The 25,910-nt window shown below is 37.8% G+C and overlaps 2 protein-coding genes across 2 annotated transcripts; both read left to right on the top strand.

Annotated features, from left to right (window-relative positions):
- Nucleotides 1-1,383: 1,383 nt before the first annotated feature.
- Nucleotides 1,384-11,115, top strand: sdc4 (syndecan 4). The gene is made up of 4 exons (XM_084129802.1): nt 1,384-1,621; nt 7,556-7,765; nt 8,260-8,458; nt 9,495-11,115. The coding sequence occupies exons 1-4, from the start codon at nt 1,562-1,564 to the stop codon at nt 9,653-9,655; spliced, it is 630 nt and encodes a 209-aa protein (XP_083985928.1). The 5' UTR covers nt 1,384-1,561; the 3' UTR covers nt 9,656-11,115.
- An 8,162-nt stretch (nt 11,116-19,277) lies between these two features.
- On the top strand, nt 19,278-25,684 carry gdf5 (growth differentiation factor 5). Its single transcript, XM_084129588.1, has 2 exons — nt 19,278-20,134; nt 22,945-25,684. The coding sequence occupies exons 1-2, from the start codon at nt 19,519-19,521 to the stop codon at nt 23,805-23,807; spliced, it is 1,479 nt and encodes a 492-aa protein (XP_083985714.1). The 5' UTR covers nt 19,278-19,518; the 3' UTR covers nt 23,808-25,684.
- The last annotated feature ends 226 nt before the right edge of the window (nt 25,685-25,910 follow it).

The raw sequence follows: 25,910 nt of genomic DNA on the forward strand, positions 1-25,910 counted from the left end.
GCTGATAAAAATGCCTGATTCTAATCTTTGTGTATATTTCTGACTTAACAGAAATTAAAAGATTTAGGCTATAGATTAATAAAGTGGACTGGGAGTAGAGATCTCTTCACTGACGGTGGCATGTTGTGACATGCAAAAGTGGTTTCAAGTTCAAAGTCACGCTAGAATAAAAATGTTTAAATGAAAACGAGACATTTCCCGTTATTGTGGCTGGATGAGCAAACCGACACCTTTTAGTGGAAATGACAATTGTCAATTCTATGAGCAACACCACTTAATCCTGAATGTAACTGACATTTACGTAAAGAAAGTAAAAAGAAAACAACCCCCCTAATACCAAGATGGTTTGCTGGTTATAGATGGTCTCTCCAGCCTAGTCAGTTTGCTGAAGGTTTTCGGTCAACAGTGAGATTAGCATGATGAACAGTTAAATCTAAAAACCAAACTGAGAGACCATCAATCATCTAAAACTAGCTTAAAAGGGATAGTTCACCCAAAAATGTAAATTCTGTCATCATTTACTCACCCTCAAGTTGTTCTAAACCTGTAAGAATTTCTTTCTTCTGCTGAACACAAAATAATATATTTTGAAGAATGTCTGTAAGCAAGTTGATGGGCCCCATTGACTCCCATAGTATTTTTCCCCATACTATGGAAGTCAATGGGGCCCAGCAACGGTTTGGTTACCCATATTCTTCAAAATATCTTCTTTGTGTTCAGCAGAAGAAAGAAATTCATACAGGTTTGGAACAACTTGAAAGTGAATGATTACAGAATTTAAATGTTTGGGTGAACTATCCCTTTAAACCAACTAAGACCAGCTAGTTTAATAATTTCTGTCAGCAAGGGAGCGATAAAAGAAAGAAAAAAACTCTTATCATCAACAGCATCTAAATATCATTGTGTTTTTCGTTTTTCATTCTTCCCAGGGAAATGTGAAAGAGGAAGAACAACAATCAAAAAGTACGGTTTAAATTTTCCCCTGAAGTGTACGTCACTGAAACTTCCCCTAACGTCTGTATTTTTGCTTTCCGAGCTCCTCTTCCAAAAACTTCCTCAAAAATTCAACAACATTCTACAGTTTCATATTGGTCAATTAGTGGCAGAAATTTAGAAAATAAACCATATGAAATTGTGACAAGACGGAGGATTTTGTATTGTAAGAGATTAATAACTACATAGCCAAAAAAAACTATTCGAATAATCATATAATTTCGCTGTTTACATTGTCGACATGGATTTGAATGTATGGTGTTGTAAACTGTTGCGTCCGGAGTTTCCGAAAATTACGTCATGGACCGGTTACTCTGCCCTGGTTGGCTACGTGTTCGAAATGAGGCGGAGCTTAAGTTGGTGAATAAAACCAAAAGGGGATCAATCATTACACAGGAATACTGCGCAACAACACACAGGACGGCAGTAAGAATACGCGCTAAAATCTCTTCAAATCGACATAAAAAAGGACTAACAAAGCAAGGACCGCTTTATTTTGATTCATAAAAGTGAATCATATCGGAAACTGACAACTTTTATCACCGGGGTTCCTTATTTTGAAGAGAAGATGTTGAAAGTTTACCTCATGTTGGTTTTGTCAGCGGCTGCTGCTGTTTTCGCTGAATCGGTGAGTATCTTGTGAATTTTAACTAATTATTAACTTTATTTAAGATGCTAAGGGTATAATCGAGCCAAATCGTGTTTTATAATCACACTTGACCAATAAAAAAGTGGTTATATTTGTGTTTGCTAAAGCGTTAGCTTTCTGACAACACCTGTTGAAGCAACAAAGGCTTCTAAGTTACATGTTCAATAAAATTAACAATTTAGATGAATAATTTCAACTTTAGGTTACTTGTCAAACGTCTAGGCAAGTCTGCTTTTGACTTGTCGATTTTATCGATGGGTGCTTATCTGAAATAAACCTAATATTACAAATAAATTATATGAATAACGTTAGCCGAGTAACCATTAATCGTTGTGTTGTGGTATTTTGTTAGTCGTTTGTGTGCGTGTGTATGTATGTGTGTGATGTAATTTATATATTAACTTTATGGCATTTGGCATCAAACTAGTCTTGCTCATTTTTTGTTTGATGAGTAACCTAACGAGTAACGTTACTGGATTTTTCATGTGACAGTTTTTGCCTGCAGGGAATTTTTTTTTTTTTAGCTCAATTTGATTAGACTGATTCAGTTCATGAGGTTTACGTTTCCATCTATTCATTATGGAATCACCCACTGGAGCACCTGTGAATGGGATGCCACAGCTTTGTGTTGGCCAGTTCTTTCATAACTCAAAAGAATAGCTTGCTGTAGATGTCTTTGGAGCTGAAATAGAAGACAAATGCCACCCAGTGTGCTTGGTCAGTCAGACACACACACACACACACACACCCTCACACAAGTCAAAATGCAAATTCTTTGAGCCCAAAGCCTCCATTCTCACAGACCTTTGGAAAGGTGTTGTCGCAGATCTTTATCTACACTTCAACACCAACAGATGCAGCTTTTTTTCGTCTCGTCTTGACCTTGTCTGCTTAATGGTTTAGTGTGTCATGTTGTGTAATCCACTGGGAAATAAAGTAATAGAACAGTAAACTAGCTGTGCAGCAAGTAGTAAATTAGATGGTGTGATTTAATCTCGGGTGGGAATGTTGCAACAAGCTTGCACACTCCCAAAAGCCTTGTCCTTCGAGGCAGAGAAGGCCGCAGCATTCCTCAAAATTATGCTGAAGTGTCTGTGTTCCTTTCATCCCCCTCCCTCTCCATTCTTTTGCATTTTCCTGAGGAATTTGACCCCTCCTGACCTTGACCAGCCCTTCTTTTGGGATTTCACACACTTCGGCGGATTTAAATGGTCCACCTCTTTCATCCAGGTCCCTCCTCTTCAGCCACTGGACAAGTGTATGTGGCTTAAACTCAACACGGCACTGACACTTTAAATCTTAGAAATAGGCAAAGTAGGAGTGGATGTTCTTGATTTGGCTTTGAGGTTTATTATATTTGAATACTTGTGCAGCTTTCGCCTCCTTACCTGATGGGATGTTGCTACTGCCACTTTTTTTGTTTGCCCAATGTGTGTCTTTCTAACTAGATATTGAATAGATTATATATTATAAAGTTGTTTGTTTGTTTTGTTTTGTTTTTCACATTAAAAACCGAAACGTTATTTATTATTTTGCTGTTATTATTTTAAGTGTAATGGCCATGCTAGATGTCCTGGTAATGATAGTGTTATGAATTAGGCATGAGTTGATTTGCATATGAATAGGTTTGGTTTTATTTATTTTATTTACTCAGTTATTTGTGGGGTGCAAAGCTCATCTGAATGGCTGTTGAAAGGCAGAGCAGTGAACATGATAAATTCTTTCGCCAGGATATAATAATGATTTCTGCATTGCTGTCCACTGGCCTAATAAAGTGCTTCTGAGGGTGGAATGTTGGCACACAGCGAGAAGGTTTTATTTGCTGCTTGGGTGAAAGAAGGATTTTGGTAATTTACGTAATGCTTAGTGTATGTGTCTTTCAATATTTATTTCAACATATACAATGCCTTATGCTGTACCTTTTGTTTGCCAAGTCCAGAGAGGTATCTAGAGGCCATGTAAAGGGAACCTTGTGTGTACTAGAGTCATTTAGCAGACCACATCCTTCACCGTTCCAGTTCTGTTGCTTGTGGAGCTATTAACCATATGCCAGACAGGCTTTACTTGGAAACGCTGATAACCAGCCACCAGCTGTCCTTCATAATGACAGTTCCTCTTTCTTGAGTTGCCTTTTTTTGTTTTCCAGCTTAGTAGTGTGGATGATAACACTTTTGATGCTTTTATTTGTGCTTAAATAGTAATTGTGTGCTTGCATCAGAATTTGTTTTTTTGATATCTGTATTGATCTGAATCAACTTTACTGCCTACTCTAGTTAGGTTTCTTTGGACTATACCCTCCCCCTAAGCAATTTCCATCAAGCCTTTTGTCTTTTCCTGGCGTGTACATTTTTTGTGTACTTCTGAAAATACCCATTCTTCAAATAAACACCCGTCTGGGTGTTTCTCAGGTCTCCAGACTTAAGTTAAAGGAATCTAGTCTAATCGCCCCATTTATCACCCTAGAAACATGTGGTAGTTTTTCCCATATAATAACACATTTACTGCTAACTTGCAGTATCTTGAGTCTTTGTATTGTTCAGATGCAGGTCCTATGTGTAGTTATGGCGTTGTTTTGGAGGGAATTGTTTTCTTTCAGTCACAAGTTCATGTAAAGAAAATCTGACATAATTTGTTTGTTTTAATAACTGAGACTTAGCATTAATGATAATGTTTTGAGATCTAAATGGTCACACATTTATTGTTGTTTTTTTGGCCATGTCTGACCGTTAATCTTAATGCTTTTCGTTTCTCAAATAAATGGCTTTAAAAAGTTGAGTGATTATGCATAATAAGTAAATAAATAACTTCACCTGTGAACATCATTGTTTCCTCTTGAACTTGCATGTGTGTGTATTGGCATGGCATGGTGTTATTCTTTAGAGAGCCAACCAAATTATCTATGTCTAATGTGTATAGTTTATTGGTGAATCTCTTGACATCCATCAAGAACATATTTAGCTAATTTTTTATTACATAATCCATTCGCAGTCTCTATTAACTTCAGGTTTTAGCCAGCCAAGGAAGGTCTGTTGTCAGAAAGCTTAAAGAACTCCATGTTTTCAGGCCTAGACTACACAATACTGATTGTTTGGGCTATTCAGAACGGCTCATTGTGTATTAAACAGGCTTTGACTTAATGGTGAGAAGTTTCATTAATGAAAGCCACTACCAGATAGAAGCAAAGCGTGATCACACTTCCTGTGGGAGAGAATAGAGGCTGACGCCAGTGAGGCTGAATAGTCCTTTTTGTTTGGTTTAGTTGTAGATTTTGAAGTCCAATCTTGTTTCCTTCACATACCTTAATGCTTCAAGGGCTTTGAACAGGTGTTGGGGTGAGAATTTGGCGTGTGATTGAACAATTACGTATCGTTTACCAGGCAGGTGAGTCTTCCTGCCCCGCTGTGGAGATTCAGCTGGGGGTCTAGAAAGGGAAAATGCAGCTATAAATAGTTCCCACAAAGGTGGAAGTAATTCTTCTGACGTGCAAGTGTGTTTGTGTGTGCAAAGTAGGACATTCACTCTGTCCCGAGTGAGGAGTGTATCTCATGAGGAGATCAGATGACATGAATAAATCCGATTGGTGGGAGGGACAGACACCGTTTGTATTGACGACTGGGGCTGTAATTGGTTGTGACCTGAAAGGACAACAAGGAGAGTCTCAGTCTTCAAACCACAACAGATGATGGCGGATAATATTTGTAGCGTAGGTTTAATAGGTCATCACCAATGAATCTCAGACAGAATCTGTGGTCATTTTCTACATTTTTTTTTTTTTTTTTGTTGGAGAAAATCTGTGAAATGTCTTCCAACTCTTTGTTGACCTACCAATGACTTGTCATACACAGAAGTTGCTTTGTAAAACTCTGAAGCGAAACAGTCATGGTTCTTTAAAAATTGGCCTTTAAACTCAAACCGTGAATAATCACCTGATCACCAGAGAGTTTACCACACTATTGGATGAGTCACTGATTGTGGTATCTTCTCTTTACCTCTCCCATTGTGACTCACTGGAACAGATGCCAGACCATTTGTCAGCAGATGGCCGGATTTGCTCCAAGATTTGCTAGTCTTGACTGAGGCCTGGTTTACTAAGCTGGTTAATTTACACAGGCTTCTCTCTGGCATTACAGCTCACTCAAGAGCCTGGAGATTCAGTACTAGCATACTCATACTTGTAGACGTGTCATCATATTCATATCAGACATATTCATATCAGTCTCGACAGCTATCATAGAAGCTTTACTCACCACCCTCATGATCCTTTAAAGCTGTGTGACTTTCTTTTGATAACACTGATGCCAAATCAAAACACAAATTAGATAACGACGTGAATAACTTAAATTTCAGTTCAAGCTCTATGCACACCACTTTTCAGACTACTTTAATAGTGCGTTTTGTTCTCTTTGGAGCTCAACAACGCCTGACTCCAGCCATTGTATGGACAAAAGAAGCATGAACATTGATAAACCTCTCCTTTTGTGTGAAAGAAAGTCATACGGGTTTGGAATGACATGAGGGCGAGTAAATGATGACAGAATTTCATTTTGGGTTAAATAAATGAACTAGCTATTATTCCTTCTAGAGCTATTATCTCAAACATTTGGGGTTGTTTCTTTCAAATGAGGGGGGTTTTTGGTTATTGCTGAGAAATTTCGAGGGACTTTCTTTAGCAGTCCATCTTAGTCTAGATCTTTTAGTTTGCTCGGTGGCATTTCTTTTAAACTCTTTCAAGTGGCTTATATGTTTACTGAGAATTTAAGGGGTTGTTTATGGGAATTTAAGCATTGGTTTAATTGAACCACGGCCTTGCGCCTCTTCGCAGTCAGAGAGCATCCGCTGTACTTTCTTAGACAGCTTTTTTTCCCTCTGAGCTGAGTATTTCATAATGCCGGGGGATTTTGGTGTGGGGTTTCACAGCACTGTAAGGCTGAAAACCATAAAGTATGTCGGTCTCTCTCCCCACACCCTCTTGTGGTTTCTGTCATTCTCTGTTTCTCACTCTCCCTTTTTCTTTTATTATCCTCAAACAACAGAGCAGGCTAGAGCTGACTTGCAGTTTCATGTGACGTTTGCATGATCCTGGTTTTCCTGGAAAATGAGTTAGCCCCCTCCCCGATCTCCATTTTAAAAACACTTCCATTTAAAATCTAGAGCCATTTTAAGCATCAAGTTTGTTTTAAAGATGATGGATTGTCAGATAACCTAGAAGTCATTGTCGCCTCACTAAAATCCTCTTTAAAGTGTGTTTGAAATCTGTCTAAAGTGATTACACTAGGTTAGACGGCTTGAGAACACACCTGTACTGCATTATGAATGTTTTTGATTTCCCGGTATGTGAAACTTTTCAGTGAGTCATGTTTGATTGAATCTGTTTTTGACAGCGAGCAGGCGAGCGAGACTGATAAAGACCCTCGGCCCCTGTCCGATGAATTCTTTCATTGTTTTACACAATGGCGGCAAACCTGCGCTAACTTGTTCTTACCTCTCTGACTCACTTCAAGGTCAAGAGGGGTGTGAATGTAATACAGTATTGTGTAAATCACGGGTGTGTGTCGTTCAGAATAGAATTTAGAATCTTTTTTTAAACTACAATTAAAAAGAATGTTTTGATGTCTCGCAACCATAGCAACAGTGAAAATAAAAATGGCCACTTCTGTGGACGACTATTTAGAGAGAGACGAGGAAAAACATAAATCAGTATGCGTGTTCTACTTCTCCTGTTATGCTAATAGGCTTAGTCCATTAATTATTTAAAACCCATTCGCAGTGCTTGTCCAAATGGCTCTGCTAACGTGATTAAAAGTGTTGGCGTGTCTTAATTCAATTAAGTGTGCTCTCAGAACCATCATGATGCCATAGACAAAGGTTTAAGTATTAAAGGGATTTTTTTTTTTTTTTTTTTTTTCTTTGTAGGTACGAGAAACGGAAACATGGGTACCTCTGAAAAACGAGTCACCCCATGAGGATCTGGAGTCCTCCGGTGACACTCCGCATCAAGATTTTGGGTTTGCTGATTTAAACCCAATTGACGATGAGGATGTCTATGATGATGATGATGAAGATGAAGAGGATGATTATGATGACATATCAGGCTCAGGGTCTTCAGAGATCCCATCTTTGGAGGTAGCTATAAAACAAATTTAGTCATGATGTCAGATTGAGTAGCAATTATTTGGATACTGCAGAAATGTTTGGAAACAATGAATTTAATGAGGTTTTCATCTACAACATGTGAATCATTTAAAAAAAGAAAAGCTCTTTAAAGAATTATTTTAAATTTAAATAATAACTAGACAACACATCTTTCTATTGCGTTTTCCAGATGTTGTACGATAACAAACACACATTTCAGCTAGTGTCATTTGATTTGTCTCTCCTATTCTTAAATGAATGTCAAAGTGACTCTTAAATGAATCACGGATCATTAGTCTAAAATGACTCATTCATGGTTGCTTAATGATTGGTTAATGATTGCACTGATCCAAAAGTCTTTAGTTCGGGTCATATCTAACTTGGATTACTGATTGGTTGTTCATATGACAGAGCTTTATTGCATATTTTTGCAGCTGATTTGACTGCTGTATGAATTTTCTTATGACTGTTTCTTCCTCTCTCAGAATGATCTCTTCAATAACCGGATATCTGATCCTGTGGGTCCATTTGCCCCACGGCCAACTATAGATGAGAAGATTCTGGTTAAAAACAATGAGGTCGGCTTGCGTGAATCGCCAAACCTAGAAAATGGCCAACAGAGCAATGTGCTCATGACCGTGGCTGAAGAAGAGAGCTTGTTCAACAACACAGAAGTGCTTGCAGGTGAGGAGAATGGTGTTTGTTTAATATGCCAAGTAAATAGTTTAATACATATTATTGGACCAAAAATGTAAATATATAAAGAGTTATTTCACCCAAAAATGAAAATTCTATCATCATTTACTCACCCTCATGTCGTTCCAAACCCCACTCATATTCAGAACAAAAATGATCTTTTTGATTAAATCTTAGAGATTTCTGTCCCTCCATAAACGGCTACACAACTGATACTTTGACGTTTCAAGAAGTTCATAGAGAACGTGAAACTAATCCATATGAATTGAGCGGTTTAGTCCAAATTTTCTGATGAGCCACAATCGCTTTATATAATGAACAGATTGAATTTTAGGCTTTTATTCACATATAAACATTGATCTGTGAACATAAATAGAAGCTTGACTCGCGAGAACAAACCTCATTGGTTCTTGCTGAAGCTCAAACGTGATGCGTAACACGAGAATGAACCTCATTGGTTCTCATGCATCAAGCGAACATGCTTGAGCTTCCTTTTGCCACAGCTGATGTGTGCATTTATGAATGTTTATATGTGAATAAAAGCCTGAAAAAAATAAAAATAAAAATCTGTTCATCATATAAAGCGAAAGAAAATGTGACTAAACCACTCGATTCATACGGATTCGTTTTACGATCTCTTTATGAAGTTTTTGAAGCATCAAAGTGGTAGTTGTGTAGAATGTCAATGGAGGGACAGAAATCTCTCAGATTTTATCAAAAAGATCTTAATTTGTTTTCTGAAGATGAACGAAAGTCTTACGGGTCTGGAACGACATGAGGTTGAGTAAATGATAGAATTTTAATTTTTGGGTGATCTAGTCCTTTTTAATGTTATTTTAGTATTATTTGTGAATATTGTGAATTAGCTTTTATTTTGATATTTTCAAATTTAATTTAATTTTTTGGGGTTTTTAATATTAGTATAGCTTTAATTTATGTTCGTTTGTGAATGTGTGGTTTTATGTAATGGTTTTATGGCCGTGTTTGTAGGTTATGCCTCACATTTTCTATTTCTGTTTTATAGCTATTATTGCGGGAGGAGCAGTTGGTCTCGTCTTCGCCATCCTCCTCATCGTCCTCCTCGTTCACTTTGTTCTCCGCATCAAGAAGAAAGACGAAGGAAGTTACGACCTGGGCAAGACGCCCATCTACAAGAAAGCTCCCACCGCAGAAATCTACGCATGAGCATCCTCACCCACTCATACCTTCTCTCTCTCTCTCTCTCCCTCTCTCTCTCTCTCTTTTGAACTATAAGCTCACACGGTGCCTCGGCCCGACAGGCCGCCGCCAACCTCTCACGTACCACGAAAACCGCAGGAGAACCTCACAAATAATTTACTCTGACTGGACATTTGCATTGAAATCTGAGTGAATCGAAGAGGATCGCGTCTGTTGCCAAACTGCCCGATTCTTGTCTTTTTGTTCCCACACCCTGTCAGGTTTATTGCCTTTTTGTCACGTGGCGCATTGTCTCCATTTTTTTTCTTTTTTAATAAAACACTACAAGGTGCAATGGAGCTTCCACAGGTTAAAGGCTTTGGATTGACCATTTTATCCACCGTTATGATAAACAGTCAGTGTCATGATTGGTGCTACAGCGGGGGTGTTACTGTAGCCTTTTTACGTTATCAAATGTCTTTTGTTTTTAAGTCTGTGCTGTAAAACCTTTTAATTTTCATATTAAACATCAGAGGTGAAACCAAATTGAAGGCATGCTTATATATGTTCGAGACTAAATTCTGTGGGAGCAAAATCTGAAATCGGTGTACTAGACTGATGTATGCTCATTTCAGCCATGGTGTTATGGTACATTCCACATATCCGTATGTAATTGCTGTGGTGGTTTTTATACGTCGAGAGACTAGATCCACTACGTGCTGCTTGACTGTCAGCTAAGCTACTTTAACTGGTACAGATGCTGTTGATTGAGAATCAGTTCACTGCAAACAGACTTTGTACATCCAGGGATCTGTATATAGCCATTTGAATAAATGTAAAACTTTGGTACTTAGCCATTTCTTGACAGCCTTTTATTTACCAAATATTTAAATGCCAAAATCAGTTTTTATTGTTCTTATATCTCATCCCGGTATTTGCTTTTGGTGTAACCTGAAAGCAGATGGTTTGTGTCTGTATCTTTTGTTTGAGAACAATGACCAATGTTAGTACTAACTTTTTTTTATTTCAATGTTTTTGTAGATGTTCTTAATTCCTTTTTTAATTTTTTTTTTTTGGTATTAATTTAACTCATATTTTATTGCCTGCCTTCAGGTCGGGGGTCTTTCTTCCCCTTCTCAGCTGTTGTACATGTAATAATTTTTATTTTTTTGGTTGTTAGATTTGTTTTATATACAGTAGTGCAACAATTCAAAGGCTGTTAGTCTTTCAACAGATTTTAAGAGTTTCTATTTCTTTTAGACTTTTTAAGCCGAATATATTTATGTTTTTGTAGAAGGATGTTCTGGATTAGTAAAGGGGAACGTGAATAAGCTGTGCATTCCTGTGCATGGTGTAAAATGATAAATTTGCTGCTTTGTTTGGTCACATCCAGATAAAATCACTGATCTAATGTTGAAGTCAATGAATCATTGATTTCTGCATGCAATTTCTGATCTGTTGAAAATAAAGCTATTTTATGCACATAATCATTTGAACGGTCTTGAGCTTTTTTTCATGCTAAAAAGAAAGGTTGCCTTTCACAGGGCGTTTACACGGCAACGTTTTCAATTTCAAACTGAAAACTTTGTATGCCTTTTGGCTGTTCATTTACACGACAACTGCGTTTTGGGGGCCTGAAAATGCAAACTTATGAAAACTGGTCTCTGTGTAAACTACAAAAATGTGAATCACACGCATGCGTATTACGTGTTCAGTCTATAGGCGCGTAGTGTTTCTTTACGAAGTGACATCACCAACTACTGGCCTGACATAAATAATACAGAGCAGGGTTCCCACGGGTCCTTGAAATCCTTGTAAGTTTGTGAATCTGAAAAAAATAAAAATAAATCAAGGCCCTGGAAAGTTTTTGAAAATTAACATACATAGATACAGGTCCTTGAAAGTGCTTAAATTTATTTTGTGCAAGAAGTTTTCTGGGGAAAAAATTACATATTATTCCCTCCGGTCCACTAATGTGTTATTTCGTCAACACTTCGTGGCCTATGCACACTAGCTTGCTTGATTAACGTTATTTACTCGCATTTATTCGTTACGTTACGTGTTTAGCGTTACGCGCGCACAAAATACTACGATGTTTCACAGACACACCGTGAAGGTGTGGGAACCCTGACAGAGTTTTTAGCCATTTTCGTGGATCCGTGTGAAAGGGAATCGTTTTGACAATGTTGTCGTCTGTATTTGAAAAATGTAAAGAAAAAACTTTTCCATTTTTAGGACATCGTTGACGTGTAAACGTACCCTTCATAACGTCACTATATTTCTTGCTTTATGCACAGCTGCACTACTTCCTGAACTTCAGCCAGCTCCTTTGTTTCCTGTCTGCCATTATTGGACAAACTGATTCATCCAGGCTAGTCCTCCCTCTTGACCTAAAGCACACCTGAATCAAGTCAAGAATTAGTTTATTTAGGGTTCCTATGGTGCAGAAAGCCTCTGAAACAGGACAGTGAGTAGCAAAGGTGGATGTATGAGCCATTTCGACTTACAAATTAGATTGAATTGATGTTCGGGTTCAGAGAATGAGGATCACCGAGGACTAATGGAAAGAAGGTAGATGATGTTACACACTTTTTTTTATCATTGGAAATAATTTTTATTGGTCTGTTGGGTCCATCTATGTAGGCTACAAAGTTTTGTTATTTTTTAAGGAATCAGTTCAGCAAAAGTCATACCTGTAATCTTTTACTATGGTCCTTATCAGTAAAAATAGATACTTCAGCCACCATTGGTGAAACCCTCTATAGAGAACCCCATGGAGGCTTCAAAATCCTATTGTACAACCTCAATATATATTTTTCAAGCACCTCAAAAATGATAAAATGGGGTTACTAGAGGAATCATTGACAGTCTTTAGAGTTTCTCTGAGAACTGACCTTTCTGCCTAAAGTCTTTTCACCAGAGTGAGAATGTCACTTCACATAATGATGACTTTGCCTATGTTTTGTTACTATGGTTTTGCAACTTGATACCTTTGGAGAAACACTGTAAGTTCAATGGTTCTTTAGAAAACCATCTACACATTTGGGATCAGTAAAACATGGGATCGTTTTTTAAATACTTCTCAGCAAGGATGCATTCAATTGGTCAAAAGTGACAATAAAGATATTTATGAAAAAAGTTCAGAAAACAGTTCTTTTAAATTGTAATAATATCTCACAATATTACAGTTGTATTGTATTTTTGATCACATTAATGCAGCCTTGATAAGCATAAGGCATTTTTGAACAGTAGTCCAGGAGAGCTTCACCTTTCTTCTGTTAACAGATGAAAATCAAGATCTTTTTAATCACAACTTAAAATCCCTACAGTGAAAGTGATTTGTCATTTTGAAGGCACTTTGGTAAACCTCAAGTGTCGCAGAAGAACCTGAATGATTGGAGAGCTTTACGTAGGGTTTTCAAAAGCCTGTTTGAACTGAATAACACTCACAGATCATTAAGTGATTGTTTGAAAATTTCAGCTTTCTGATTCAGTTTGCATATTATTCATACATGAACCTGTTTGTGATGATGAAAGTTGAATAATAGGACAGTCTTTAAAGCGTAATCTAATTGGCTCAGTGTTAAATCGGGAATTTCCACCCTTAGAGAAATTTACTGTGTGTGTGTGTGTGTGTGTGTGTGTGTGTGTGTGTGTGTGTGTGTGTGTGTGTGTGTGTGTGTGTGTGTGTGTGTGTGTGTGTGTCCCATCATGCTGATGCCTGTCTGCCCTGCTACCAAAACAAATGAAATAGCATACCAGGAGAATAGAGTGAGTTTGTTTTCTTTTTGGTTTGAAGGATAAAAATAGAAATGTTTTGATTAAAAAGTGTTCTAAAAAGGGTGGCCTTGAACATTAGCCTAACTATTTTTGTTTCTTAAAAGGAGAAAGATTGACAGGATTTCTTTCTTTTAAAATAAATGCCATTTGGTTTAATATTTTGGTTTGCAAAGGTGAGCGCGAGTGTGTGTGTGTGTGTGGCCTAAAATTAACACTCGCCAAGCACCAAATGCGAGTAAAAAATTATAAAACCGTGTCAGTGGCCAACATTACACAATGGTAACATTTTTATGAATCCTAAAAATCGCCACAAAAGCGCAAGAATGTGTGTGTATGATGATGCAGCATTATAATTGTTAATGACAGGGTGTGTTGAACACATGCCCACTTTCAGTCTACTGAAAAAGCCATGAGAAATGACGTACATTCAGTACAAACAGATGGTTGAGACATATCGGAAAACCAATTGAAACCTGTTTGGTCAACAGCAGATTAATCACTCAATTTCACACAATTACATGACCTGCATGGGGAATTTATCTTATGGTTTATTATAGCCTATCTGGTGATGTTGTAGTGTAACCAAATCTCTTAATGCTCGTTGAAAATAAGATGCAAATTTTAATGTTTCCATGACGAGTTTCCCATTTATCTTTTATCTGTTGAGAAAAAACAGCAAGCCTGCGGTCACATATTGAATGGACAACTAGACAGGGAAGTTTTTTTTTTCTCTTCCTCATAGCACAAGGAACAGTTTCATCATTAACACACACACACACACGTTTTCTGCTATAGATATTTGAATGCGTATCAGAAAAACAAGTCTGTGGAACGTTCTGGAAAGTGTTCAAACTCTCAGGTAGGCCTATTACGCCATGCTATTGGAAGATGAATGGTGCCTTTTCACTTTCAACTACAGCCTGGGTTTGTTTACACAAGAGGTGGAGCAAAAGAAACAGCAGAAAACGGACGTTTGTGATGATCTCTTTAAAATAACCCTTACATTTACTGTGGATTGAACAGGGGTAGCCTAGTTGTCACTAAAATGTAAGTAGCTATAAGATTGTGAATCATAACTCACAACAAACAAACACACACACACACACACACACACACACACACACACACACACACTTTATTATACTATTTTGCAAATGCAAACCTGATCAAGTCTTTTAAAATAGCGGCATGTTCTGAGGATGCATTACAACCTGTGTATCAGAGAGGCGTGTATATGATAATATTCAGTTTCTGGTCTATATGAGGAACCAAGTCAGACAAGGAAAGTAAACAAGAAAAGCAAATAAAGAAAAAGGCTGAACCATTTCATCTTACAAGGATGTTGGTGCCATGTGCATCTTAAATGCAAGGCAGGCAAATCTCATAAAATAATGCATCTCTTTATTTTTGTAATATGTAGATGTAGATTTAAATGCTGAATTTATTTCGGAGAGGAAACATGGATACTGCTGAATTAAACACGATGATGAAAATTTAGCACATTACATAATACATAGGCTATTGCTTGACATGCATGTATACGGTATGTAGAAAGCAGTACGCTAGTATATTCAATTTACGCCTACTTAATAGTAGAGAAGTATGGGGTTTCGGACGTAGCCTGCCTAGGTGTGGAGAGCATTTGAAAAGCTCCAAACTACTGCCACCTGCTGATTTGTTTTAGACATTACAAATCTTTGTCCTTTTAGATCTTTTATGGGTTTGCTTCTTTTTTCAGAATATATCAATCATAAAAAGACTTTCTTAAAGGAGGTTTTTTCCTTTCTTTTAAAAAACGGTATATTCTTACATTATTTACAAATTCAGACCAAAAATATAGGCCTAGTCCAAGCTATTTTGTGCATGGTAGTTTTAGAGGATATTCAGTGAATGACAAACTGTCAGTCTGTTTCTCACAAAGTAATCACAAGGCTTCAGAAGACTGGAAATATTTTACATTAGTTACATAGATCACTTCGTACTTCTATAGATTTGTGTGCTTTTTTAATGAAACTATTATTTAACAATTAATGGAAAATGTAACTTTATCAACAAACAAAGGAACGGGTCCCAATCTGCCCCTGTTTTACCCATTCTGGATTATTTTATTGAAATTAATAAAAACAATATACATATATTATTTATTTTTTAAAAGCCTTTCAACAGAAAATGAATTTAAAATGTTCATGTAGCAACCTAGTTTGATCTGTTTTGTTTTTCTAAACGTATTACCCGGAATTGTCCAAAAGAGGGCAATGTTGCACTTTTTTTCAGGCTGTTATTGTGAAAAACTTTCCAGGCAGCAAACGTAGACTGTACAAGGCAGCAACTCGATTCTTCACGTGCTATCGGAAATTTCCCATTTCCTACTTCGTGATTACGAGTTCGTCGCGTTGAAAGTGCTTTTCTGTCTGAAAGAACACAAATCATGAGGGACACCAGGTTTATTCTTGCCTTTTTAAAGCCAAATGTATTGAAGATATTTAACTTAAAATATTAAATAAAATGTAGCATCTCTCATTCTTTGACTTCCATATTCATCGTGCTATCTAGATAGCCAGCTTTTTGACAATAATGTAATTTCAGTTGAATACATATTTTCGCGGTGTATAAAACATATAATATGTTTCAAATGGTTATTCAAATATGTAAATATGGACTACTTTACTGACAAAACAAGGCTGTTGTAGTAAAAAACTAATAAAGCATACCAGTCACAGCATCAATCGTTCTCCCCTCCGCCATGTTTAAAGATGATGGCATGCCCAACTCAGGAACTCGAGTATCAAAATTATCTCAGAGTTTCCCAGTAGTAAATACGACTTGAGGGCATTCATCGGTTCATGTCCAATTTCCGAATAGGAAACTCATATTCATGATCATTCCGATAGCATGTGAAGGCAGCATTGTATCACGCTCCGTGTGGCCCAAACCCTTTCAGGAACACAAGGTGAACAAGCTGCAGTGAAAACATGATAGATAGGCTATTATAGGCCTATAGGGTCCCTGAAGTCCATATAAGAGAACTTTTAAAGGACAACTCCGGTGAAAAATGAACCTAGGGGTAATTAACACATGGTTACCGAGTCGATCTTTCCCTGGGATGCGTTTTCATGAAAATCGAATGTAAAGAGTTTTATCTCTAAAAACAGTTTGGCTTATAACGCTAGTATATGGGGCACAGAGTAAGTAAAAGTAAATCGCTAGTTAATACCACTAACAAGGCTCAAAATAGCCTCACACTAACACGGTAGCATAATGAGGGTCCCTACATGCAAACCGAAGCATTGAGAACTTTGTAAGTGTACAGACAGTTTAATAAGAATATACTTTATAAAGACAGTACATTACGCGTTTACAGACAGGATCCATCTTGGAAAACAGTCTCAACTAATCGAGTCACGAACGCCGTGCTAAGTGAGCTTGTTGATAGGAATTACGTTTGTGAAATCTAACGTAGCACGGCGTTCGTGACTCGATTAGTTGAGCATGTAGGGACCTTCATTATGCTACCGTGTTAGTGTGAGGCTATTTTGAGCCTTGTTAGTGGTATTAACTAGCGATTTACTTTTACTTACTCTGTGCCCCATATACTAGTGTTATGAGCTAATCTGTTTTTAGAGATAAAACTCTTTACATTCGATTTTCATGAAAACGCATCCCAGGGAACGATCGACTCGGTAACCATGTGTTAATTACCCCTAGGATCATTTTTCACTGGAGTTGTCCTTTAAATTGTGATTACCTAGAAAAGTCATTGATGAAATGAATGAAATCTTTTTAAAAAAGAATGGAAAAGGGTTTGTTGATAGGCAAGCACAGGAGTTGAGACCACATGATTATTAGCAGAATGTCAGAACTCCTCCAGAACAAGAGCCCCTTTTATTTCGTTTGTCCACGACTGCACCTGAGACATTTCTGTGGTTTTGCAACGACTAACACCTCGACAGCACATTTCTCTGCACAAAGATACCAGCGTAGCATGGCAATTTGGGGGAATGTGAAGGGGGTCAAAGCCGTACGGTGGGGTCCCAGCCTTTTAAATTGCTTGTAAATCCCTCATTTTGCTATTTTATCACTATATATTGGGTTAAGTCTTTTTGTAAACTTGTTTTCTTTCAAATAGAACCGGTTTTGTATTTCTTTTTTTTGGAACTGATTTATTGTAAGCCTCATTGATCTGAACTTATGTAACTCAGTGTTTAAATAAAAAAAACAAAAAAATGATTTTAGTTTTTGGGGAAGTTGTTATACACTGTGTGATCAAAGTCAGTAAGTTTTAGCCCAATGCGATAACAATATAAGATTTTCAGGAAAAAGAAAATGGTCGGAACACAATGTGAGAGCTAAAGTGAAAGAGAAACAATCCAAATTATAAATGCATGCCCTTATTTTCAATTCAACTATATATAATTGTGTTTAACTGTATATAATTTTATGCTTTGTAATGAGAACATTTGTATTAAATAAGAAAAATGTACTATAGTCTTTAGACTGTATATTCACACAAAAGAAATGTTCCTGATGATCCATGCCACTGTGGTGTGGGGTAAACCACAGGCCATGTGTCCTCCGTCCTTCTGAAAACATCCTGAGACGCTGCACACACCTCGGACAGTTGGAAATGTGCTGAGTTCACTGTTATGAGCGGCAGTTTGCTGGCCAGCGCTGAGGTTTTCACCCCTGGATGAGCATGTTTATGTGTGTGTGTGTATCCTGAGCTTCACCTGCGTAATCCACAACACTCTTCATTCCCTCGTCTGTTTGTCTACGGAGGTGGGTTTTTGTGTGTGGTTTTTTTTTTTCAATGTTCAGAAAGGATTGGAATGGTCTGTGTGGGTGTCTAACATGGCGTTACCAATAGTCCATATATTTAACTTGAGGAAATAAACTGTTTCTCCAAAGTTCTCAAATACGAATGTATGGTCGAGGTTGAGAAGAAACCGAGTGCATTGCCAGTTTCTACCTCCCAAAACTTAAAATCTGTCTTGTGACCTCTGACCTTACACCACTGAGATATTTACATGATGTGGCAACTAAATCCGGTCACCTCATTTGATCTTTTAGTGGTTGATGAAAATTGCATTACTGGTGCATTACTCTGATCAGACAGTAGCTTAGTAGCTAACTCAAATCAATATTTACTTATTTATTTGAAATGTACTATAAAAGACAGAAACTATATTACATTTATAAATGTCATTTAATGTAATTAAATATGCAATATATAATATAAAGTTACAGTACATTTTACAGTACATTTAAAAAAAGTGAAAACATGCAACAATTTGATTGTTAAAAACCAGACTCCATTAACCTAATGTAGTAGCCAACGGCAGATTCTGTCATATTACATTTTTTGGTTACTTGACAAAACACGTTTTGATCACGTTCAATTCAATCAAAATCTATAATTTTTTTAGTAAGGATCCATGAAGTTTAATAGCATTTGCACATAAACTCTTGGTTTGCTTATCAAGTCATGTATAATGCATGGTCATTTGCATATCAATTCTGATCTATGGCTCATAAACTGAGGATTTATTCTGGTGACCTAATGCAAAGCTTTTGGTTTTATGTATTCAGTGACTCATGCTGTAAGAAGAAATATTGCACTTGAATAAATCTGGACAGCATGCATGACATCAGAGAGTAATTAAGCCAGTTTGCGTTGGAATTCCGTTTCCAATTCCTGCGCTCAGGTTTGCGCGCAACTTAAGCACCTGCAGGTTTCTGTGTGTGCGTGCTGTTTTCACTGGACCATTTTCAAACTCCGAGAAAGAAAGAGAGAGTGAGGGAGAGAGCGCATTACGCCATCCTTCCCTCTTGGAAAAAAATGGGATTTGAAACAAGTCTCTTACAAGATATCAAGCAGAACCGCTGGACTTCAACGAGAGACACTGCGCTTTTGCACCTACTCTTGGATCTCCACTCCGACAGAGCTGGATCACTATGGTTCTGAAGAGAGGGGCACATGGCAATGGTTTGCGCAGAGTAATCGATCAGACGTTTCCAAAGCTTCATTTTTACCTCTCCAAACCCGTTCATGGTAGTTCGCCAAGAGCTGTTGGTCATTTCTCCATCACCGAAACTCAGAGGAAGATCAGAGGATGAAAGTTCTGACTAGTCTCCCTCTTTTACTGGGCTTCTGGACTCTGTTATACCTGGTCTTCATCCCGCACGTGCTCTCCCTCGCCGGCGTGGCCGGTCACAGGGGCACCGGAGCGGCCAAACCCAATCCGCGGTTACCGGTGGCGCGCAACGGGACGACGCTCGTTAAGCCCTCTGACAACGCGAAGATCTCTCGCATCCGGGCTGGTCCACCTCTGATAAAGTCCGAGACTCGCGCCTCGGTACCTGTGAGTTTAGGGCGCAGGGAGGCCGCGCGCTCTTGGGTACCCAAGGATGCGGCGAGAGTCGCATCCTCTTCCAGCATCCAGCACCAAACGGGACACAATAAAGGAGTTTCTAAAGCGCCAGCTGCAATCAGGGCCGGTCAGCTCAATCCTGGCGTGATGAAAAGCATCGCGCCAGCACCAGCCCATCTGAGAGCGAATGGCGTAGTAAAACTGGAGGACAATGAGGAACCCAAACACCCTTTAGTGACGCCCCATGACTACATGCTGTCCCTGTACTGGTCACTGACCAGCGGAGAGGTCAATACTAGTCTCCTGCACGAGGCTGGGATGGCCAATACCATCACCAGCTTTGTAGATAGAGGACAAGGTATGGTATAACTTTTTAATCTGGTTTGCATTAGAGAGTTATTTTGAATGCACATTATAGACCGGGGCAAGTTGTCACATTGCTTAATTGACACAAATCTTAGTAAGGTATTGAATCAAAAGTCAAATTACAAAAATGAATCCCCCCCCCCCCCCCCCCCTCCTCTAGCAGTGCTTTTGCATGTTCAAATAATATTTAAAATATAACATTTCATAGTATACTGTAGTAGTTCTGCTATAGCTGTTAGGTAAACGAATGAACACAATGAAGTCACATTGGTTTATTGGAGAAGGTTGTTACCTTTCTGTTTTATTAATTGCAATTAAAGTGGCCCAAAACAATGATTTTTTTTCATGTGGTTTCATTAATTTTTTCATACTAATTTAACTATTTAAAATGAGCTGAAAAGCCCATAAAGTTATTTTATAGCAGCCTAGCAGGTTCCAAATGTGACAACTTACCCCATATACTGTGACGACATGGCCTGCTATTAGAGTCAATGTAATTATATATATAAAATGGTGACAAATGGTGAAATATTTCAGCTTTTTGTAGTCAACGCTTTTACTGTGTGTCTACAGAAACTGAAAAAAAAAAACATCCCCTAAAATATTTATTTGCGTAGGAAGCGTGACAACAAGCCCCGGTCAAGATTGTAAGTTAAAAGTTATTTGAATGCATAAAGGTATGTGTATATTAAAGGTTACTATACCATTTTAATTACTTTTTAGCTTTTGGAGTGCTATTAAATCATCTTGCAGTGTGAAAAAAGTGTATGTACGACAATGGCACAAAACATTAGAAAGGAAAATGTTTGATTTAGATGAATTGTAGCCTGTCAAATGGCAGGATACTGCTGTGACTGCTTGAAATGTCACGTCAACTACCCATCATAAGTCTACCGCATTTACGCTAAATTGTCCTTTTCTGTATATACAAAAGAAAAGTCATGGATATAATTTTTTAAAACGTCTTATTTCTGCTTAGTATCGCACTACACACTAAATCTACACAATCATTTTTTTTCTTTTCTTTTTTTTTATTTTATCTGGGTCTCTGACCCAAACCAACTGTGTCAATATGCATCTGGCATAAGACTTTTGATGGACCTCTGCTTAAAGTAAATAAACTCCTGGGCCGGTTACAAGTAGGTGGCCTCAATATGTTTTTATTTTTTCTAAGTAAATCTGTTTAAAACAGCATTTAAATGGCCCTGCTTTCTGTAGCTGCAAGGTTGACTCCTCAGAAGCTTTAAATGGTTTTAGTTTATGCTGTGTGAAATACCCTTTGCAGATTTATAGTTACCACATCCTCTGTAGACTTCGAGCAATAAATGCATGCATCTCTCTTCCTTTCTCACCTACAGGGAAAGTTTCCCTAAAAAAGATCATTTACTCACCCTCATGTTGTTTTAAACCTGTAAGACTTCTTCTGTGGAGCACAAAAGGAGATTTTTTTCATTGTATGGAAAAGAGCAGCCTGGAGCATTCTGCTAAACATCTCCTTTTGTGAAGAAAAAAAGTCATACAGGTTTGGATCGACATGAAGGTGAGTTAATTATGGCAGAAATTCCAGTTTTAAATTAACTATTTCTCTAAGTTTAAAAAGCCACAGCAAATCATGTCCTTCTACATCAGTGTAATTCTCACACACACACACACACACACACACACACACACACACACACACAGCACAGCACTAATCAGTTGCACTCTCTCTGCCCCTCTCTCCATGTGCTTCAGATGTGTGTTTTTTTCAGCCTATGTTAGTGAAAGCCATATGTCACGGTGGTAGGCACACTGGTAAATAGCTGCAGGTTGATAATAATGCTGTGTTTACAGTATGTTGTGGTCTCCAGGCCGAGTTCGTCTGGTTTTAATAGTCTTTTGAAAGCAAACTGTTCTTGGATAAAATGAAACCTTTTGATTTTTATTATGCACTGCGTTCATATTGCATTGCATGCAGAGAGAAAGTGAGCTTGCTCTCCCTCTACATATATCTCTCTCTTTCTCTCTCTCTCACACACACACACACACACACACACACACACACACACACACACACACACACACACACACACACACATTGGGTTTCCATGTTTTATGGGGACTTTCCATAGACATGTACAAACATTGTACAAATATTCTATCCCCTAACCCTAAACCTACCCGTCACAGAAAACTTTCTGCATTTTTACATTTTCAAAAAACATTACTTAGTATGATTTATAAGCTGTTTTCCTCATGGGGACCAAAAATGTTGTCCCAATAATGTAGGGTTTACCTGAAACACAAACACACACACACACACACAATCACAATATGTGAGCTTTGATAGTGGAGAAGCTTAACTGTGGTGTTCTTAGAAAAGCTCAAAGTGATTGATCATTTTACTACTTTATAAATGCATATCTTACACAATTCAGGTCCAATTCTCCATGCTATTACCATTAAATATTTCCACAAAACCACAGTATTACCTTGATTGTCATGTGCAAAAAAACATGGTATTACAATGGTAAATCATATAGTAAATGTAAAAAAAAACTATAAAAAACATGACATTGTGTCCAAAAATAATGGTAATGGCATTGTATGTCCAAATAAAAAAAATGTATCACTCTGACACTATGTGCAAAAACATGGTATTACCATGATAAATATCCCAAAACATGGAATTACCATTGTACATGTTAAAACGGTATAGTTGGTATGTGTTTGGCTTTTAATATGGATGTAATCAAGATAAACTGGAACTAATAAAGCAATGCAAAGGCTATTTTCATTGACTTATGACCTTAACTTTTGCAGACGAGCGAGCGCCCCTGCTGAGACGCCAGCGCTACCTCTTCAACATCAGCTCAATGGAGAAGGAGGGTCTGTTGGGCGCAGAGCTGCGCATCCTCCGAAAGAAACACATGGACTCTCGCAAGGCCACGTTTGAGCGCAAACCAGCTCTGAGACTGTACACCTGTGCGTCAGGTAAGCACAGAGGCCTACTGGTGCACACTCTTCTCGTCGACCCTCACAGCGCCCCTTACTGGGAAGTGTTTGACATCTGGAAACGGTTCAAAGACTTCAGAAACGCTCCTCAGCTTTGCTTTGAGCTGGAAGCCGTGGATCAAGGCCGACCGCTTGACTTGCGATTACTCGGCCTGGGCCGAGCGGGAAGGCAAACCACAGAGAAAGCCTTCTTTGTAGTGTTCGGCCGTACAAAAAAGCGAGGGCTCTTTTACAACGAGATCAAAGCCCGTTCAGGTCACGACAACAAGACGGTGTACGAGTACCTCTTCACCCAGCGTCGGACGCGTCGGGCACCGTTGCCACGTGGGAAAAAACCACCCAAGAACCAAACCAAACAGCGTTGCAACCGCAAGCAGTTGCACGTCAACTTTAAGGAAATGGGCTGGGATGAATGGATCATCGCTCCTCTGGAGTACGAGGCCTTCCACTGCGACGGTGTCTGCGACTTTCCCATACGCTCCCATTTAGAGCCTACCAATCACGCCATCATCCAGACTCTCATGAACTCCATGGATCCCAGGTCCACGCCACCGACCTGCTGCGTCCCCACCAGACTCAGCCCTATCAGCATTCTGTACATCGATTCCGCCAATAATGTGGTGTACAAGCAGTACGAGGACATGGTGGTGGAGAGCTGTGGTTGCAGGTAGCGAGATATGAAGAACCTTTTGGGTCTTCTTCAGGACTTCCAGACTTTCATTGACAAGAGCTTTATTTTATTGCCAAAATCAAGAGTACGACTTCCGTTTGTTGATCAGCTTTAGAAACAGGGAACAGGGTTGTGCACCATTCAGAATTGCATTGAGATTGTCTTTTAAATTCCAGTTTAATTCTTGAATTAGAATTATGGCAGCAAACAGGGTGCAGGATTGCAATTTGAAGGTTAATGAAAGGAAGTATAACTGGAATTCAAAAGAAATCAAAAAACCTGTAATTATAACCAAAAAAAAGCTAATGTTGGCAAGATTACTGGATTGAATAGGCTTTGTTTGAAAGTTTTGAGGGGGGAAAAAGCTTTAAAAGAAGTGATATTTAAAGGTTTAACTTTAATAACATGCTATATTCCAGTAACCTTTAAGGATATTTAACAAAATTACCTGAAACAAAAATGTTACAGTCAAAAAACTGTATCAATCCAGTCTTGCATTTCTAAAATGTATGCTCATTGCAGGAAATTACATCACTATCATTAAGTAATATTATTACTTAACTTTAATTTCAAAGCAATTTTCGGCAACATTTACACATTATATTACACTTTAATCACAGTTATTAGATCCACACATAGATAGATAGATAGATAGATAGATAACAAAAAATTCTATATTACATCATATTTAATAGAAAAACATTTGTGTACCAATGTGGAAAAATCCCAGAATGCATAACTTGTGATGGATTTCTTTGAATTGCAATTCAGCAAATTCATCTTCCTGTCACTGCATTTCAACTTCCTGTGGATTGTGGCCAATTTGATTCAAATTCACACTCCAAAATGGAAAGGGATGCAGTTCTTCTACTTTGAATTTTGCACAACCCTGACATGTAGAGATCATTATTAACATCTGGAGGGTGACATAGAGGATTCAGAACAAACAAACACTGTTGCCTTTACATCTTGTTCTTCTTTGTTAACACAAACCTGTGTCCATGTGCCAATAAAACGCCTCGGATTCCCTCATCAAATGCAGGTGTATTCTTCAAAATTACCTGAGGGCTTCACTGCTAATACATAAGTCTGGTTAGCATTAGCAATGCAGTCAGCCCCTGCTGGTATATGTCATAACTACACCATCTGGCTGCTAAAAACATCTTTCTCCACTGATTCAGTAAGTCTCCAAAAATTCAATAGTTTTTATTAGTGTATTCTGATGGAATACATTTAATTGCAAGCAACACATATTTAATTATATTATACACTAGCGCAGAGACTATATCTTTAGATTTGTGAATGTTGCTGGTGAAAATCCCCCACTACTCACCAGAGGCATTTAAACAGGTTGATGGTTTTGTTCTCACATTAATAGCTGCACAACAGAAGGACATTTTAAAGTATTTTTTATAATCATTAATGAAACTTGATTAAATGTCTAGTTGTTATATAAAACGTGTTGTTTTTGAGCTAAATGTCATGTAGTTCAATACAAAGTAAATAGTTTACATGTTTTACAAAAGAAAAATGTTGCTATTGCTTTTAAAGTGCTTTAACTAAAGGGATAATAAACATGTGTATTATTATTTTTTCTTTTTTGATTATCCAGTTCAAGGTTACTCCCCAAAGTAACAGCATGTAACGCATATTGTGATGTAAACCATTTAGAAACAAAATAATGGTTTAAAAACTTTTTGTACAAATATAGAAAGGTCTATAATTCTATTTGAACATGGCATTTAAATTTAATTCAACAACCATAGCACAGATAGTTTGTCTGCACTTTTTTTTTTTTTTTTGTATATAAATGGAAACTTTAAACTAAGATTTTTAAGATGCAGCAGATATTCATAATAAACAAAAATTCAGACCCAGAAAAAAGTTTCAAGTGATTTTCTTTGCAGGCATTTTCTATTCAAGGTATATAAAAAAAGTTTTTGCTAGTGAGACAGGCACAATGTTTTCAGTAAAAAATAATTTGCCTGTCCAAGCTAAAAGGAAAAATGCTGAGGATTGTTAGAACAAACATTCAGAACATACAAAATGACAATGGCACAATTTCTATGGTAGCCTACTGCTCATTAGACCAAAACTGATCCAC

The sequence above is a fragment of the Abramis brama genome (assembly GCF_963993115.1).
Source record: "Abramis brama genome assembly, chromosome: 11".
Classification (NCBI taxonomy): Eukaryota; Metazoa; Chordata; class Actinopteri; order Cypriniformes; family Leuciscidae; genus Abramis; species Abramis brama.